Source organism: Capra hircus, chromosome 19, assembly GCF_001704415.2.
Source record: "Capra hircus breed San Clemente chromosome 19, ASM170441v1, whole genome shotgun sequence".
NCBI lineage: Eukaryota > Metazoa > Chordata > Mammalia > Artiodactyla > Bovidae > Capra > Capra hircus.
This window is the reverse complement of record NC_030826.1, coordinates 10,292,893-10,308,821: the sequence shown is the minus strand read 5'-3', so window position 1 is coordinate 10,308,821 and position 15,929 is coordinate 10,292,893. Positions and strand designations below refer to the sequence as shown.

At 41.5% G+C, this 15,929-nt stretch overlaps 3 protein-coding genes across 5 annotated transcripts in view; 1 reads left to right on the top strand and 2 right to left on the bottom strand.

Annotated features, from left to right (window-relative positions):
- VMP1 (vacuole membrane protein 1) overlaps positions 1 to 7,129 on the bottom strand; it is a 127,807-nt gene extending 120,678 nt beyond the window's left edge. Inside the window, exon 1 of the mRNA XM_018064144.1 lies at positions 7,017 to 7,129. The gene's annotated coding sequence lies outside the window, so the exon portion shown is untranslated. The remainder of the gene's footprint in view (positions 1 to 7,016) is intronic.
- On the top strand, positions 7,173 to 15,744 carry PTRH2 (peptidyl-tRNA hydrolase 2). 2 transcript variants are annotated; one of them, XM_005693128.3, is made up of 3 exons: positions 7,264 to 7,400; positions 11,492 to 11,667; positions 15,119 to 15,744. In XM_005693128.3, the coding sequence occupies exon 3, from the start codon at positions 15,119 to 15,121 to the stop codon at positions 15,656 to 15,658; it is 540 nt and encodes a 179-aa protein (XP_005693185.1). In that variant the 5' UTR covers positions 7,264 to 7,400; positions 11,492 to 11,667; the 3' UTR covers positions 15,659 to 15,744. The 2 variants fall into 2 exon arrangements, with proteins under 2 accessions (XP_005693184.1, XP_005693185.1); XM_005693127.2 differs by lacking the exon at positions 11,492 to 11,667 and having other exon boundaries at positions 7,173 to 7,400.
- The window catches only part of CLTC (clathrin heavy chain), a 68,634-nt gene continuing 68,444 nt past the window's right edge, over positions 15,740 to 15,929 (bottom strand). For both annotated transcript variants that reach the window (XM_018064141.1, XM_018064142.1), the window contains one exon: positions 15,740 to 15,821. In XM_018064141.1, the coding sequence (XP_017919630.1) occupies positions 15,787 to 15,821 (35 nt within the window). In that variant the 3' untranslated portion in view covers positions 15,740 to 15,786. The remainder of the gene's footprint in view (positions 15,822 to 15,929) is intronic.

Sequence of the window (15,929 nt, the reverse complement as noted above, 5' to 3'; positions counted from 1 at the left end):
CAGATCTAAACATAGGAACTAAAACTGCTGCTGCTGCTAAGTCACTTCAGTCGTGTCCCACTCTGTGTGACCCCATAGATGGCAGCCCACCAGGCTCCCCCTAAAAAAAAAAAAAAAAAATTTGGCAGTCTTGGGGTAGATAGATATTTCTTAAGATTTAAAAAGCAGGAACCATAGGAAAAAAATGTATAAATTGGACTTCATCAGGTTTAAAAACTTTTGCTCTCTGAAACACATTGTTAAAGAAAAAAAAAAAAGGTCAGCCACAGAATGAGAGAAAATACTTGCAATATATATATATACCTGACAAAGTTCTTATATCCAGACTCTATCTATCTTTCTATACATACGTTAGAGTAATAAATAATGAAGATGTGCTTTTCAGGCATGGAGACAGACAGACTGACCAAGAAACGGAAAAGATGGCTTCTCAAAGGATTCTTGTTGGACTTTCCTGGTGGTACAGTGGATGAGAATCCGCCTGCCAGCGCAGGGGACACGGGTTCAATCCCTGGTCTGGGAAGACGTCACGTGCAGAGGAGCAGCTAAGCCCATGCGCTGCAACCACCAGGCCTACACTCTAGGGCCCAGAAGCCACAGCCACTGGAGCCCAGCAGCCTAGAGCCCGTGCTCCACAGCAAGGGAAGCCACTGCAATGAGAAGCCCACGCACCACAACGAAGAGCAGCCCCCTCCCACTGCACCTAGACAAAGCCCAGGCAGCAACCAAGAGCCAGCACAACCGAAAACAAATGAATAAACAAATAAAGTTTTTTAAAAAGATTCTTGTCTATTTGGGACTCTACATGACAGAAATGGCAAGACTTTGGTGGGAAAAGGAGAGACTATTCAAACTGATTATCCATAAAAGAAAAGAAAATCTGGATCCCACTTTGAACCATGCACAAAATTCAATTCCAAACGGACTGAAGATTTAAAAGTCAAGAATCAAAACTTGTAGAAGAAAACATAAATTCCTTTCTGCCTTAGGGTAGGGAAGGATTTCCTGAGACACACAAATGAGCTAACCATAAAGAAAAAGACTGATAAATTGGACAACTTGAAATTACACTTAAAATTCATCACAAAGTATCTTAATGAGACAACAAACCACAGGAACACATAACTGAAAAGAACTAGTAGCCAGAGTATACACAGAATTTCAAATTATTAAGAAAAAGACAAATAATGCTACAAAACTGAAACAGGCAAAAGGCATGAAAAGGTATTTCATAACAGAGATCTACCTGATCTTACTGATAATCAAAAAACACAAACCAAGGGACTTTTCTGGTGGTCCAGTAGTTAAGAATCTGCCTGCCAATGCAGGGTTTAATGCATGGTCCAGGAAGACCCCACATGCTGCAGAGCAACTAAGCCCCCAAACCACAACTACTGAAGCCCACTCACTGAGAGCCTGTGCTCCACAACAAGAGAAGCCTCCGCTCCCTGCAGCTAGGGAAGGCCCATGCGCAGCAAAAAGGATCAGCACAGCCAAAATAAGTAGATAAATTCAAACACACACAGAAAAACACCAAGATCGTAGTGAGGTATCATTTGCATCCATTATCATCTTAAAAAATGTTTTATTGGTGTATAGTTGATTTACAATGTTGTACATCCACTGACTTTTGCAGGTGCTTAAACAACTGAGCCGGAGACGGCAATGGCACCCCACTCCAGTACTCTTGCCTGGAAAATCCCATGGATGGAGGAGCCTGGTAGGTTGCAGTCCATGGGGTCGCTAAGAGTCGGACACGACTGAGCAACTTCACTTTCACTTTTCACTTTCATGCATTGGAGAAGGAAATGGCAACCCACTCCAGTGTTCTTGCCTGGAGCATCCCAGGGACAGGGGAGCCTGGTGGGCTGCCGTCTATGGGGTCGCACAGAGTCGGACACGACTGAAGCGACTTAGCAGCAGCAAACAACTGAGCTCCAAAACTTACTTAAAAAAAAATCATTTACTATTTCTCATGGTTCTGTGAGTTAGGCTGGGCAGTTCTGGTCTCGGCTAGCTTGGCTCTTGAGCTGGGCTGGTCTAAGCTGGATGCTCCAACTGTTTGTCCACACCCTCAGCACGTTAGCCTGGGTCCTTTTTCACATGGTGGGCTCCGGGTTCAACAGAACATTACGAGAAGGCCGGCCCCTATGTGCAAGTGCTTTTCAAGTCTCTCCTTGTGGTCATACTTCCGGATGTCCCTTTGCCCAGAGTAAATCACGTAGTCAAGTACAAAGACAAGGGGTGGAATAACAGACTCTAGAAGTAAAAATCATATTGCTGAGGGGTATGCATATAATGATGAAAAGAATTTGTGACCATCCTGTAATCCAACATTTTCATAACCCACTATATCACTCTTTACATGCATTCCTTTGTACTGAAATTTGTATTTCTCATCCTGACCTCTAGATTTATATACCTAATGGCAGTACTTGGATGAATCGTAATCACCTCAAATTGAACATGTACTTTCTTCTCCCTCTCCATCCCCCTTCTTGTAACAAACCTGGTCCTTCCCAAACCTTTCCTCTCCCAGTACTTGGCATAACCATCCACCCAGGTACTAAATCCAGAACAGTCATCCCTGACTCTTCTCAATTCCTTACCCCTCACATCCAAGACCAAGTCCTGCTCCATATATACTTAGTGTCCACCCACTGTGCTCTCCGCTTGTTTGCCCCCACTCTGATCCAGGCCATTTTCATCTCACTTGGACTACTGCAATGGACTCAATGTCTCCATTTCTACTCTTGCCCCCTTCAATTCAACCTTCACATACGAGCAAGAGTAAACTGCTTATAAATCATACTCCTCTCCTACTTGAAACTGCAGAAACACTAATTACCCTAAAAATCAAATCCAAACTCATTTCCATAGCCTACAAACCTCTACATAATCTGGACCCTGAATGTTTCCTACCTCATCTCACGTCACTATATTCTTGGTGCACCGTGCTAGAGTCTTAAACAAGCACATATCCACGTTAACTCTCTCTTAAACCCTTGTTTGTTTCCTTCATAACATTTATTACACTGTGCTTATTCTTTCATTTTTATATTTTTTTCTCTACAGGGTTCCTAACTAAAATATCTATTAGTTTTTGTGTCCCACTGTTTTCCCCAGAATTTGGTAAAAGGCTTAAGACATAAGGTGTTTGATCATTGATTGGATGAATGGACAGATATGGCAAGAGATACTGCAGAATGATCTTCTCAGGCAAAGATACTACGTGCCAGAAGACACTGTTAAGCATCAAACCCTCAAATTTCAATTCTCAAATTCTGTGTTATGGCGTACACATATAATGTAAACTGTTAATAATACAAAAAAGTTGAGGTAATGCCCTACAAGAACAACATATTTGGTTAAGAATCCTGCATATGTTGTAAAATATTCATGAAATGTGAATATATACATGCAGATATCTATTGAAACTTCATTAATAATGAGGTAACAGTAATCAAGCAAGCACCAACACAAAGATATGCTTTCCAAAGAGGGTCGGAAAAATATTCTTAGCAACTGCTCAGTAGACCACACAATGACGTAACAACTGTGGTTAACTATATGGCAGCGCTTTTCTAAACGCTTTACTTAAACCTTGCTCACTTAACCTTAACAATAAAGGTATGTACTAACTTCAATATCTAGGAGGAAACTGAGATAATAAGAGGTTAAGTAGCCCAAGGGTTACCCAGTAGTAGATGTGGAATTTGAACGAAGGCCATCTAAATTCATAGCCTAGGCTCTTAACACTATTTACGTAGTCCTTCCAGGAAAACCTTTATAAAGACCAAGGTTTTATTAATGATCCTCAAGAATAAGAGAAAACACCACAATGACCTACTGAAAAGATTTTCTTCATTTCTGGAATACTGACAAACTCTTTAAATTATAGTTAAGAGACTTTGGCCACCTCATGCGAAGAGTTGACTCATTGAAAAAGACTCTGATGCTGGGAGGGATTGGAGGCAGGAGGAGAAGGGGACGACCGAGGATGAGATGGCTGGATGGCATCACTGACTCGATGAACATGAGTCTGAGTGAACTCCAGGAGTTGGTGATGGACAGGGAGGCTTGGCGTGCTGCGATTCATGGGGTTGCGAAGAGTCAGACACGACTGAGCAACTGAACTGAACTGAAGAGACTAAATAAGTTCTGTGAAATCAACAGAAGCAAAAAGATTCTTAACAGGACAAAAAAGTAACTCTTCTACAATGGCTCTTTACCCAGAATGAAATAATTACACTGAAATTATAAACAGCTTGGGGAAATTTTTTTATCAGGAGCAAAGAAACTAACACAGCTTCCTCCTACTCATTAACAAGAACACTCACTCAAGTAGAGACATGTGTTACAAAGATCTTCTGTCTTTTCCACTTGCCAGAAAGAAGACACCTTGATATCCGATAGTACTGAAGCATGAACTCAAGAGTAACTATTCTGAAGAACAGAACTAAATTTTTCCTATCTTTATGCCACTCCACTGCAAATCTTGCCAAGCATAGTGTTTGTTTTCCTAGAATTTACAAGACTAAATCAGCTAAAAAGGAAAAAAAAAATGTATTCACATATATAGATCCCTTTAGTACATAAGAAACCATTTTCGTGCACGCCAGGAAATATTGCCAAACCAAATAAAGATGCCTGGAGACAACCTCAGCAGAAAGAAAGAACACTTGGGACCTCATTTCCAGTTCAGGTTCTGGCACTACCTAAGCCATAAGACCTCAGGCAAGCCAATTACTGACTGTTTCTGGGCCCTAATGTTCACCTCTGTTAAGTGAGAAGAATCCAACTATGTGTTCACAGAGGTTGCAGCTCATTCTAAATATTGCTTTCAATAAGTTTCAGTGAAATAACCTAAGGCTTAACTACATGTAAGCACCCAAAAGTTCAACTCCCCCTACTCTTGTAAATTCTTAAGCGACAGTACCTGATGGCCAAAGAAGATCAAACCTAAACTCCCAAATGCAAAACTAAACTCATTTTCAAGTCACCTACTTATTAACTAAGGTGACTAATACAGTAGATTACAGTTTCAACTACTGGCTAGCTTTTATTGAGTTCAAAAGGAGGGCAAAGATCATCTCAGAAAAGTATGTGATAAAATTTTCAGAGAGTAAACATACTTAATAATACAAAACACCAAATTGTGAAGTTAACAGGATTCTCCACTGATACATTTCCTGCTTTCAGAATAAAATAACAGTATCACCATATTGTCATTTATATAGTGATTTCACATTCACTACCTCACTTAAGCACTGTGACGATCCTATGAAGAAAGCCGCGTTCTAATCAACACAATTCAGGTCAGTTCAGAAAGTTAGGTAACTTGCCAACCTACGCTCAAGAAGTGCTGGAGCCCAGACTCCACTGTAGGTCTTCTGATTTAAAGTTTAATGATCTTTGTAATCCTAAAAAGTGGTAATTCAAGCCAAACTCAAGAAGAAGTTGGAAAGTGAGAAAATCTGGATAATCAATCCCTGAATAACTGGACTGAACACAAAGAATATAAGACCAGGTTTAGCAGTTTCAAGTCAAAAAGCAAATTTACCAGCTGTTAAAAATGGTAACATCTAATTTATATAATTCCACATCTCAAAAATCTTGTCGCCTGATTTCAGACAACTATGAAAAAATTTTCTAATTCAAAAAGAAGAAAAATATGTAAATAAAAACAAACTGATTACACTAGCTATAAGGTATTAAATTGCTAAAAGGCACACTAAATCATTATTTCAGAAATTTGGTTATTCTGGAATGTGAGTCACAGGAATTAAATTATGCTAATCAGGTAGGATATATTCTGCAAAGGGAAAAAAACGCTCCAAAGTTTTAAAATAATATGGGCAAAGAAGTATGATATAAAAATCTCTACTGTACAGTAATTTCACACCTATATAAATTTGCCTTATTTATTTCTGGGACCCACCACCTCTTCCAAAGGTCAATAAAAACATAATCCATAATGCACAGAATGTTGCCTAGTAAATAACAGTTTCTTACTATTATCATTTATGCTAAGAATACACAACTAAAATCAGGGCTGATGACAACACAATTTATAGGTAGTAAGCAGTCAGAACATTAAATTCTCTACAACATTAGAAATACTTGTACAAACTCCTCCAAAGGATCAGTGCAATCTATCTACAAAATTTTTGACAAGCTCTAAAGGAAAGGTGAAAGACATTAAAGTTAGGAAAAGGAGCTATGTTGTCAAGACAGGTATCAGTTCCACAGCCTACATATTATGAGATTTTTTTGGTATGAATTTTCAGAATAACAAAAAATAACAGTGCAAAACTTACTGGAAGTCACAAATAACTCTCAAGCAATGTGACATAGGGTCACATATGGCTTCCTGAAGTTTATTAGAGATGTAGCTAACCTTCATGTCTTATTGCAAATATCCCCACTGTAAAGAAATACAGGCGGTCAGGGATTTGGAAAAGGCAGAGAATGCTATTCCTCGTGGAAGTAGGAAATAACATGAAGGTCCTCTGCTAGAGATCTACGGAGGGAGGCCCCATTCCCTTGGCCACCAACGCTTTAGAAGGCACTCACACGTCTGAATTTTGTTTAGAAATGGATAGATGACAGAAGCAGGGGCTAGTGGTTGGGAGAACGAGAACCCCACTGACAAATCCTGAGAAACAGCTTGGTCATCAGCAAGGGAGATCTTCATTTACTCTAAGGTTCTAGACTCCCAGAGACGAAGAGGGGCTGGGTACTCTACAGAAGCTCAGGACGGCTTCCAAGCCCACCACGATGAGGGGAATGGTCGGGAGTTCAGTGCATGGGTTCAGCTTACCAGTGGCCAACCACCAGGAGGTGTCCCAAATAATTTGGATATTGTCAGACTGAGACAGAGTCAGCAGCGCTCTACAACACGGCTGGCAGTCGAATCACGGTGCCCTAGATCTGCACCGTCTGGGCGCAGAAGAAGTCAAGCTCTGAGGATGCCTCAGGCGTCCGTCCCCAGTTCCCCGCGCTCGCTTACCTACCCGCTCTGACTCCGGCTTCTCGGATCTCGGGATCCTGGAAGCGACTCCCGACCGACTCTCACACCCGCCGCTGGGCTCCGGCCAACCGGAACTCGCTCGCGTCACTTCCGGTCCGTTTCTTCCCGCGGGAGACCGCCTCCAAAAGAAAAACGTTCCCCTCTCTTTTGGGCCACCTCCGCGGGTCGTCGCGGGATTTCAGTTCGGGTCTGGGTTAGGGACCTGTGGGCGGGGCCAGAGGAAGAATGACTGTTCTCGTCGCCGTTCTTGATCCGGAACTTGTTGTCGAGATACCCCGGAAGCGGTAACTCGCGTGAGAGCGGCGTGTTCGGTACCCAGAACTGGAGAACGCGAAGGCGCCAGTGAGGCGGAGGAGAGCTGCGCTAGGTAGGTAGGCCTCTCCCAGGAAGAGGGATGTTCTTCTTGACTCCCCAGTTGGAGTGTTTATTACTATTTCATTCTATTAAAAATCACCCCCCCCGCATCTCCTTTCTAAACTATCTTCTACCCAAGTGGCCCCTGGAGCTACTCTTCGGGTTTGGCCAGTCGTCTTTTGAAAGGAAGGACCTAGCTGCCGGGGAGGGAAAGGACCCAAAATTTTAGTTCCCAGTCAAGGGCTCCGGTCGGGCAGCATCGATGCCCTCGCTCCGAGTGTGAGAAAATACCGAGCAGGCCTCACACTCTGCTGAGTATTGAACACCCACCGCGTAGCAAGTTGTCCAGTGCTACGAGGAAAGAAAAGACTTCCAAGAATATGATGGAAAAGTTGCCCCGCTGTGTCACACGAACATAAAGAAGTCTGTAATCCTTGATCATTTTACTCCAGGCGCTGTACTAAATGTCGCGAATATGCGCTACAGTGGTTCTGTGTAATTGCTCCACGACGTTTTTGTGTTTTAAGTGGAGAGAATTATTTCAGGGAGAGATTGCTGCTTGAAAACACCTGGTAATTTGGTGTGACTGAATAGTAGATTATGTAGCAGGAGTTTAGGTTAGAAGGATAAAGTAGGTTGAAACCAGATTGTGTATTCTTTGAATTTCTGCTGCGGGCTTTATATTTTATTGTCGCCCCACCAACCTGAGTCCACTTGTGCAACACGTAAGGAAAACCAGTCTGTTGACACGGGGTTGTGGTGAAGAAAAGCACAGCGTTTATTGCAGGGCTCTAAGCAAGGGACTGGGAGACAAGCCTCAAATCCACTCCAGTTGGGTGTTCAGTTAGCGTTTTGTTTTGTTTTGTTTTGTTTTTAAGGGGAAGAACAAAGAGGCTGGAACGAATCATTTCGTAACATTTCTGTGACTTTTTTTTTAATTGGAGGATAATTGCTTTACAATGTTTTGTTGGTTTCTATTGAACTCTTGTGATTTTTTTCATAATTATAGTTTCAGGAGTCAGGGTGTCTCTGGTTTATAATTCTTCTCTGGCCAGGTGGTCCATGGCATGAGGGTCTGTTAACTCATCTTGCCCGGCAGAAACAACCTGAGTTGTACGTGATATCTACAATTTTACTCTATTGACAGTGTATTTACAACAGCAATTTTTACGCAGGATTGAGGTCACAGTGGACAAAAGAGAATAAAGTTTTGGATAGAGAGATTAATCATAAACTTGATAAGGGGACTCAGTTTTAGGAGGACTGGGTTTCTTTATTCCTTAGATGCTTATCCAGTGATTTTTGAGCAGAGAAAATACAGATTACAGAGAAATTACAAATCAGATTTGTGCTTTATAAGTACAGTTAATTATAATGGCAGATGTACTAGGACGAAATGAAGAATATGGAAAGATTACAGGAAGTTTGAGAGGGAAAGAAGAATATTGAGTTCAATATAGGACATAGTCTAGACCACTTCATAGACATCTAAGTGGTAAAATCTAACAGAAACTGAAAGTTCAAGTGTGGAGGCCAAGAGAGGCTGTAGGAATCCTCAGCATCTATTGTTTCAGGAGTAAGTGAGATTGTTCATTTTACAAACTATTTATATATTGTATCTCCTCCTACTAGAATGGGAGCTCCATGAAGGGTAGGATTTTGTTTTGTTCAGAGCTCTGTCTCCAGGGTCCAAAACTGTGCACAATAGGCTCTCAGAAAATATTGATTGAATGGAAAGAGGATATATAAACAAGCCCTGTCAAATAGAACTTCCTGCAGTCATGGAAATGTTCAGTATCTCGCTGATTCAGAGTGGAGCTTAGCCACTTAAAAAAATTATTTAGCTGTATGTGGGATCTTCGTTCCCTGACCAGGGGTCAAACCCGTGTCCCCTACATTGAAAGGTGGACTCTTTAAGTAGAAAAGAATAGCTTTATTGCTTTCCCGGGCAGAGGGGGCCACAGCAGGCCCTCAAAACCATGTGTCCCCACTTGGGGAAGATAAGTTTTATAGTAACTGTTCAAAGAGGGCATGACCAGCTCATGGACATTCTTCTGATGGGTGGGTGGTGAGGTTAAGTGAGAGTCTGCATCATCAGCCTTCAGGTCCAGCTGGTCTGGGGTCTACATGCTTGTGGTCCACTGGACCCTCAGGGAAGCTCCCTAGCCACTTCCAAGTTGTTGAGCTATTGAGCATTTGAAATGTGGCCATACGTAACTTAAAAACTGAATTTTTTATTTAGTTTTAATTAAGTTTAAATACCTGCATTTGGCTAATAGTTGCAATATAGGACAACATAGGTAGAGACCGCAAAGAGGGCGAAATGTGTAAGCTTGGCTAATACTTACATCAGCGGCAAACAGAAAGAGACTATAGATAATGAGGAAAAGGTGTCAGAAAGGTAGGATGATATTAGGGTGAACGTTGTGTTAAAGAATTCAAGGGAGGAGGGTTTAAAGAAAAGTTATCAGTGAGTGGTGCAAAAAGTTTTCAAGTTGAGGCCTATAAAGCGGCAGCTAGATAGTGTCTTGATTCTTTAGCAGTTTCAGTCGAATGGGAAAGGCGGGCAGGTAACTGAAGAAGTTTGAAGATGAAGGGAAGAGGAAAAGTGAGGCAGTGGTTTAAGGGTCCAAGAGGATGGATTTTTAGGTTGGAAAAGTCCAAAGGGCAGTAGCCAGTGGAACAGGGTCATGGGGTGGAGCGTGGTTCGGGAGGTAGTAGGGTCACGAGCACTGGCGAGAGGGGTTTAATCTGGCCACCGCAAGGCACCAAGCGGAGGGTCTTAGAGGGTGTGTTCCTTTTGCGATGCCGTCATTGCCTGGGACAACAGAGATGAGGCTGAAAATAGTTGCGTTTACCTTCGTTTTGAGCACTGGGTTTATTGATGAATGTTTATGATAGATACACAGAAAGGGGGACAGCCTGAAACACCTTTTACAAGGGTTAGATGATGATCTGATCAGGCTGATAGATTAAAAGAATAGCGATGTTAGCATTAAGCTCAGCATTTTGGAATTAGGGACGTCATAAGATTAGGGACAGAAGCAATAGACAAATTGGTTCTTTCTGGAACTTTTTCTGCTTTCTATTTATGGTGACTCTTATTGGTAGATCTGTTTTTAAATAAAGGTGAGAGAATGAGAAACTTTCCATCATGACCTTTTCAATTAGTATATTTTATATTGCTCTTACTAGTTTTGTGGCTGTGGATAAGCAACTTCTCTGATCTTTATTTTTCTCATCTTTAGAGAGAGGCTGGTATTATTGTCCTATTTTCACAGCAACAATAATGGAAGTAAAGGGTTTTTAGCTTGCTGTTCAACACACAGTAGGTCCTCTATATGTACTGCCTTTCTCCAGATAGTACCTGAGTCTGGTATGTGGAATATTTGGTTATTTTGCAACCTAGTAATTGGTGCAGAAAATCCTTCTAATTCTTTGACATAGAAGTTTGTATATATGTATTTTTCTATAATTGAATATTTGTTCTATTTGTAGTCTGGCGGTTAGATTATCATAAAGAAGTTCTGCTGATCTATAAGCATCGTATAGTAACTGAATGATAGATGCATTAGAGATAATGTGGGTTCTGATAAGAATTTTTTTTAAATTCTTGTGTGTGTGTGTCTGCCAAGGCGTCTAGAGCCATAAAGTGCTGTGGCAGTAGAGCCCTGTCACCATTTTAGGCACAGTTGTGAAAGAGGACTGAAACGAGGTGCTGAAGACCTGGCCACTTGTGACCCTCTCTGTCACTCTCCTTTTTTCCCTGAATACTTGTTTCCTCAGGGTTCCTTTCTTCCCTCTGTATACTTGACCCAGTGACCTTATCCGCTTATCAGCCTTCAGTCAGTTTGTTAAGTTCTTTTAAACAATGTGGTTTCTAGCCTGTGCTTATCTTCTGACCTCTAAAGTGACATGTCTTTTTCTTTTTTCTGGACATCTCAACCAGGATGTCTTTTGGTCAGATCTGATGTAATATATTTGAAACCTTTCAGTGTCTTTTACTTTCAAACCTGCTCTTTTCATCAGTAAAGAGTATACTCCCAGTCTCCATTTGTTCAAATCTAGGTGGTGTTCTAACTTCTCCCTTTGTTTCATCACCAGACTTCCAGTGAATCACCGATTTATACAGGTGTGCTTCGGCCACTTCTTTGCTTTCCCATGCCACCACTCCTGTCTGACTGTCATCTCATCCAGACTGCTGGGAAAGCCAACATAGAGTAGTGTTAAAAACACAAGCTCTGGAGTCAGGCTACCACTTACTAGCTTTTTGAACTCGGGTGAGTGACATATTCTCTGTGAGCCAATTTTCATATCTGAAAAATGGGGGTAATAATCACATATTTACTTAAAGGAGTTCAGTGTTGGGAACACTGAAGGAGACAGTTCGTATAGAGTGTCAATACCTAATATGTAGCAAAATATTTATTAGTTACTGTTACTATTATTATAGCAGTCTCCTAATCAACCCCCTGTATCTATTCTTGCCAGCTTCTAATTCCTTCTTTATCCTGAAGTCCCAGGTGATCTTTTAGAAAACAAAAGTCATTTCCCTGCAGCAGCATCTCATCATCCCTAGAATTCCAAGCTGCTAAGTGTGGCTTACGAGACCTTCTGCAATCTGCAGCCCGCCCTTCTTTCTCGCGTTGGTCTCTGCCGGTCTCCTCTTCCGTCTTTGGGCTGTCTGGACCACTCTCAGGTCACTTGCACACCTTATTTCTCTCTTCTGGCTTTTCTACTTGGTGTTCATTCCAAGTAGAATTCCAAATGATCTTTTCTCGTTCTGTCTTCTTATTGCTTTGTTGCATTTTAAATATTCCCTCGACGTGGCCTTCCCTGACCTCCTAAACTGAGCTAAAGCACTTTATACACTCCCCTGACATCTTTCCATAACATTTGCAGACATGTAATTGTCCTCTCCTCCGCTTACCTAGGAACTGTCAGTGGCCAGTATTGTTCATCACTATACTCCCAGTCTAGCAAGGCATGTGTCTGGCACAAAGGAAACCAGCAGACATTCGTGTTTGTTGTTTTTTCTGTTTTTAACTTCTGTTTGCCTTCATTTCCTCATTTTCAATATATAGAAAGAATGCTGACCTCTTATGGTTATGTGGATCAAATAACACAGTACCTTCAAAATACCACTGAAGCTTCGAGTTATGACAACATGAAGTCTTACTAAAATAAAATGAAAGAGGGACTTCCCTGGCAGTCAGTGGTTAAGACATCATGCTTCAACTGCAGGGGGCACAGCTTCGATCCTTGATTGGGTAACAGATTCCTGCATGCCACATGGCGTGGCCAAAATTTTTTTTTAAACATAAGAAAGAAATTCGAAATTAGGATTGGGTCATCTCTAAACCACTACCAGAATGTAAGCTCTGTGCATGAAGGGACTGTTTCTCCTTTATTCCCCTAGATTCTAGAGCAAGACCAGTTAATATCTGTGGGATGAAGGAGGCATAAAAATAAAAGAATTAAGAAAGCCGATGCGCTTAATGCCACCCTTTTGACTGTACTGCACATACCTATTCCTGTAGCTACACTCTGGACTTTGTATCACCTTAATGTTCTATTTCCAAACTCGAAACCCCAGACCTCTCTCTCTAACCTCAGCCAACTGCCTTTCCAGCTCACTTCCAGCATACCTGTTCTTAATAGCATGTGGATATCCTGTCACCTTCCTGTGCTTACCTGTCTCATGGCCTGTCATTTCAAACATTCTTGCCCTCACCCCAGCTTTCCTTATGTCTCAGTGCTTACTCTTAGTAGAACTCAAACTTGGATAAATCCAGCCATCTGTTAGAGAAGGGGGAAGGTGAAGGAAGAATATTGGTGTGGCAGATTTCGTTACATGTTTGGAGGCAGTGATTAGGTGGTTTCAGTCTTTGGGCTTCTACTTTCTCTGTGAAGTATGGAGTTACCCCTTCTGTGTTTTTACCTAAACTCAGGCTGCTAAGTACTGCTGGAGAAAATCAGCTGGTAGGTACGGTACATTATTCATCATCAATGAACACATCAATGCTTTATTGATGATTCAGTCACCATGAACAGCTTTGCTGGGGCAATAGGAATTTCTAAAGTAATAAAGGATGAAAGATCATCTTCCTTTGTTTTTTATCATGGTTGTACTACTGGTAAATTCAGTGTGTATTAAAACTATGCGAAAAAGGAATGAAGTGTTGATACATGGTACAGCATGGATGAACCTTGAAAATATTATGCTGGACAGTAGAACCCTGAAACAAAGGCCACCTTTTGTATGGTTTGATTTATACGAGTGTCCAGAATAAGTAAATCCATAAAGTGGTTACCAGAGACTAGGGGAAGGAGAAATGGGAAGTGACTGCTCGCGGTTACAGGGGTTTCTTTGGGGGGGCAATGAAAGTGTTCTGAAATTAGATACTGGCACTGGTTGCACAATATTGTAGATACGTTAAAAACACTGAATTGTACACTTTAAAAAGGTGAATTTTATAGTGTGTGAATCATGTCTCAAAAATGAGGATTTCCCTGGTGGTCCAGTGGTTAAGAATCGACCTTGCAGTGCAGGGGACGTGAGTTTGATCCCTGGTCCAGGAACTAAGATCCCAAATGCTGCGGGGCAACTAAGCCCATGTGGAGCAACCCAAGATCCCACATGATGCAACTAAAACCCAAAGCAACCTAAAGTTTAATATCCCTGTGCAATATTCACCTTAAAATATTCAAAAACATCGCACACTTTGCCTACAGTATAATTTCAATTTTAATGTCCTGATTTTAACTTAAATGAGGATTTTTTTAAAAATTTATGATAAAGTATGAATCTCCAGGACTGCTATCTATCTGTGCACGCAGGTTACACACTGTAGAATTCCAAGGGCACCACTTGTAAGTTCTGCAAACATGATGTACTTCGTAAATGCTTAGATACCATGTATTCCACCGGAAGAAACTGATTACTGTTTATACCTATACATTGAAGTATATAGAATCCAACAGCCTCAAATGTAGACTTATGTAAATGCTTTATTGATGATTCAGACACCATGAACAGCTTTGCTGGGGTAATAGGAATTTCTAAAGTAATAAAAGATGAAGGATCATCTTCTTTTGTTTTTTATGATGGTTGTACTACTGGTATATTCAGTGTATATTACAACTGTGCAAAAAGTACTCTGCATTCATATGCAAGCTGACACTGGGGTTTTCACCTACAGTAATGTCCAGGGGCACCAGTATTCACGTGAGGCTTTCAGCTTTCCGTGCGAGGGTCAGTAGGCGTCAGTAGCCCACCTCACTCCAGGCCTGTTGCTATGACAACCAGGAACTTCCCTGAGGGGTTGGTGCATCGAGAACTACTGCATTATTGAAGACACAAGTAGAATAAGCACTGTATTTCAGAAGAAAGAGAGTTACTCTTGGTTCTTTTAGCTACTTTAGGCGTTTTGGTAAAACAGAACATTTCCTTTCGCCACAAGACTTAGCAAACACTGGGGAGCAGAGCTGTATCTGAGGGAGATGTACTCCTCACATTGAGATTCAAAATGACCTAAACTGCTTTGCCTGTATTCTTGAATATTTTCTAGTACTCAGGGGAGAAAAAACAGTACCTGCCCAAGATCCAAAACATATTTTGCCTTTTTTCTGGATGAATTAAAAGTACTGCTGCTTATATAGTCAGGGCGTTGTATCTGATAAACTATAACTTTCCCTCCCTTGATAATGACCGCTTTCTTTTCCTTTCAGATGATCTCCAGATCCCTGGTTATGGAGTATCTGACTAATCCTGGTGCGCTTAGCTTGGCTGCTGGAGTTGCCTGTGGCGTGTGCCTGGGCTGGGGCCTCCGAATGCGCTTTGGGATGCTCCCCAAGAGCTCAGCGAGGGAGACAAATGCTGACACTGAAACAGAAGCAAGCATCCTCGGAGAGAGTGGGGAGTACAAAATGATTCTTGTGGTTCGAAATGACTTGAAGATGGGAAAAGGGAAGGTGGCTGCCCAGTGCTCTCATGCTGCTGTTTCTGCCTACAAGCAAATTCAAAAGAGAAACCCTGAGTTACTCAAAGAGTGGGAATACTGTGGCCAGCCCAAAGTGGTGGTCAAAGCCCCTGATGAAGAAACTCTGGTTGAATTGTTGACCCATGCAAAAGTGCTGGGACTGACTGTAAGTTTAATCCAAGATGCAGGACGTACTCAGATTGCACCAGGCTCTCGAACTGTTTTAGGAATTGGACCAGGACCAGCAGACCTAATTGACAAGGTCACCGGTCACCTAAAACTTTACTAGGTGGAATTTTGTATGATGGTGATTCCCACCACCACAAGTGTTTGAAACTGTCAAATTCTAACAATAAAAGCTGACTTCTTCCCCCAGCTAAGATTCTTGAGATGAAATTCCATTCACGTGTTCTTCTGTCATGTACTTGGCCTGGTTAGAGAGTTATCTTGGGCTAAAAAAAAAAAAAAAGTTTGGTTAATAGTCCTGGTGATTCAAGTGATGAGTGCTGAAACAAGAAATGTTTAAGATGAGAGGCACAGATCACAATAAAATTGGACTA

Excerpts from the sequence above, each read along its gene's own strand:
- PTRH2 (XM_005693127.2), top strand. The coding sequence starts at position 15,119 with ATGATCTCCAGATCCCTGGTTATGGAGTATCTGACTAATCCTGGTGCG.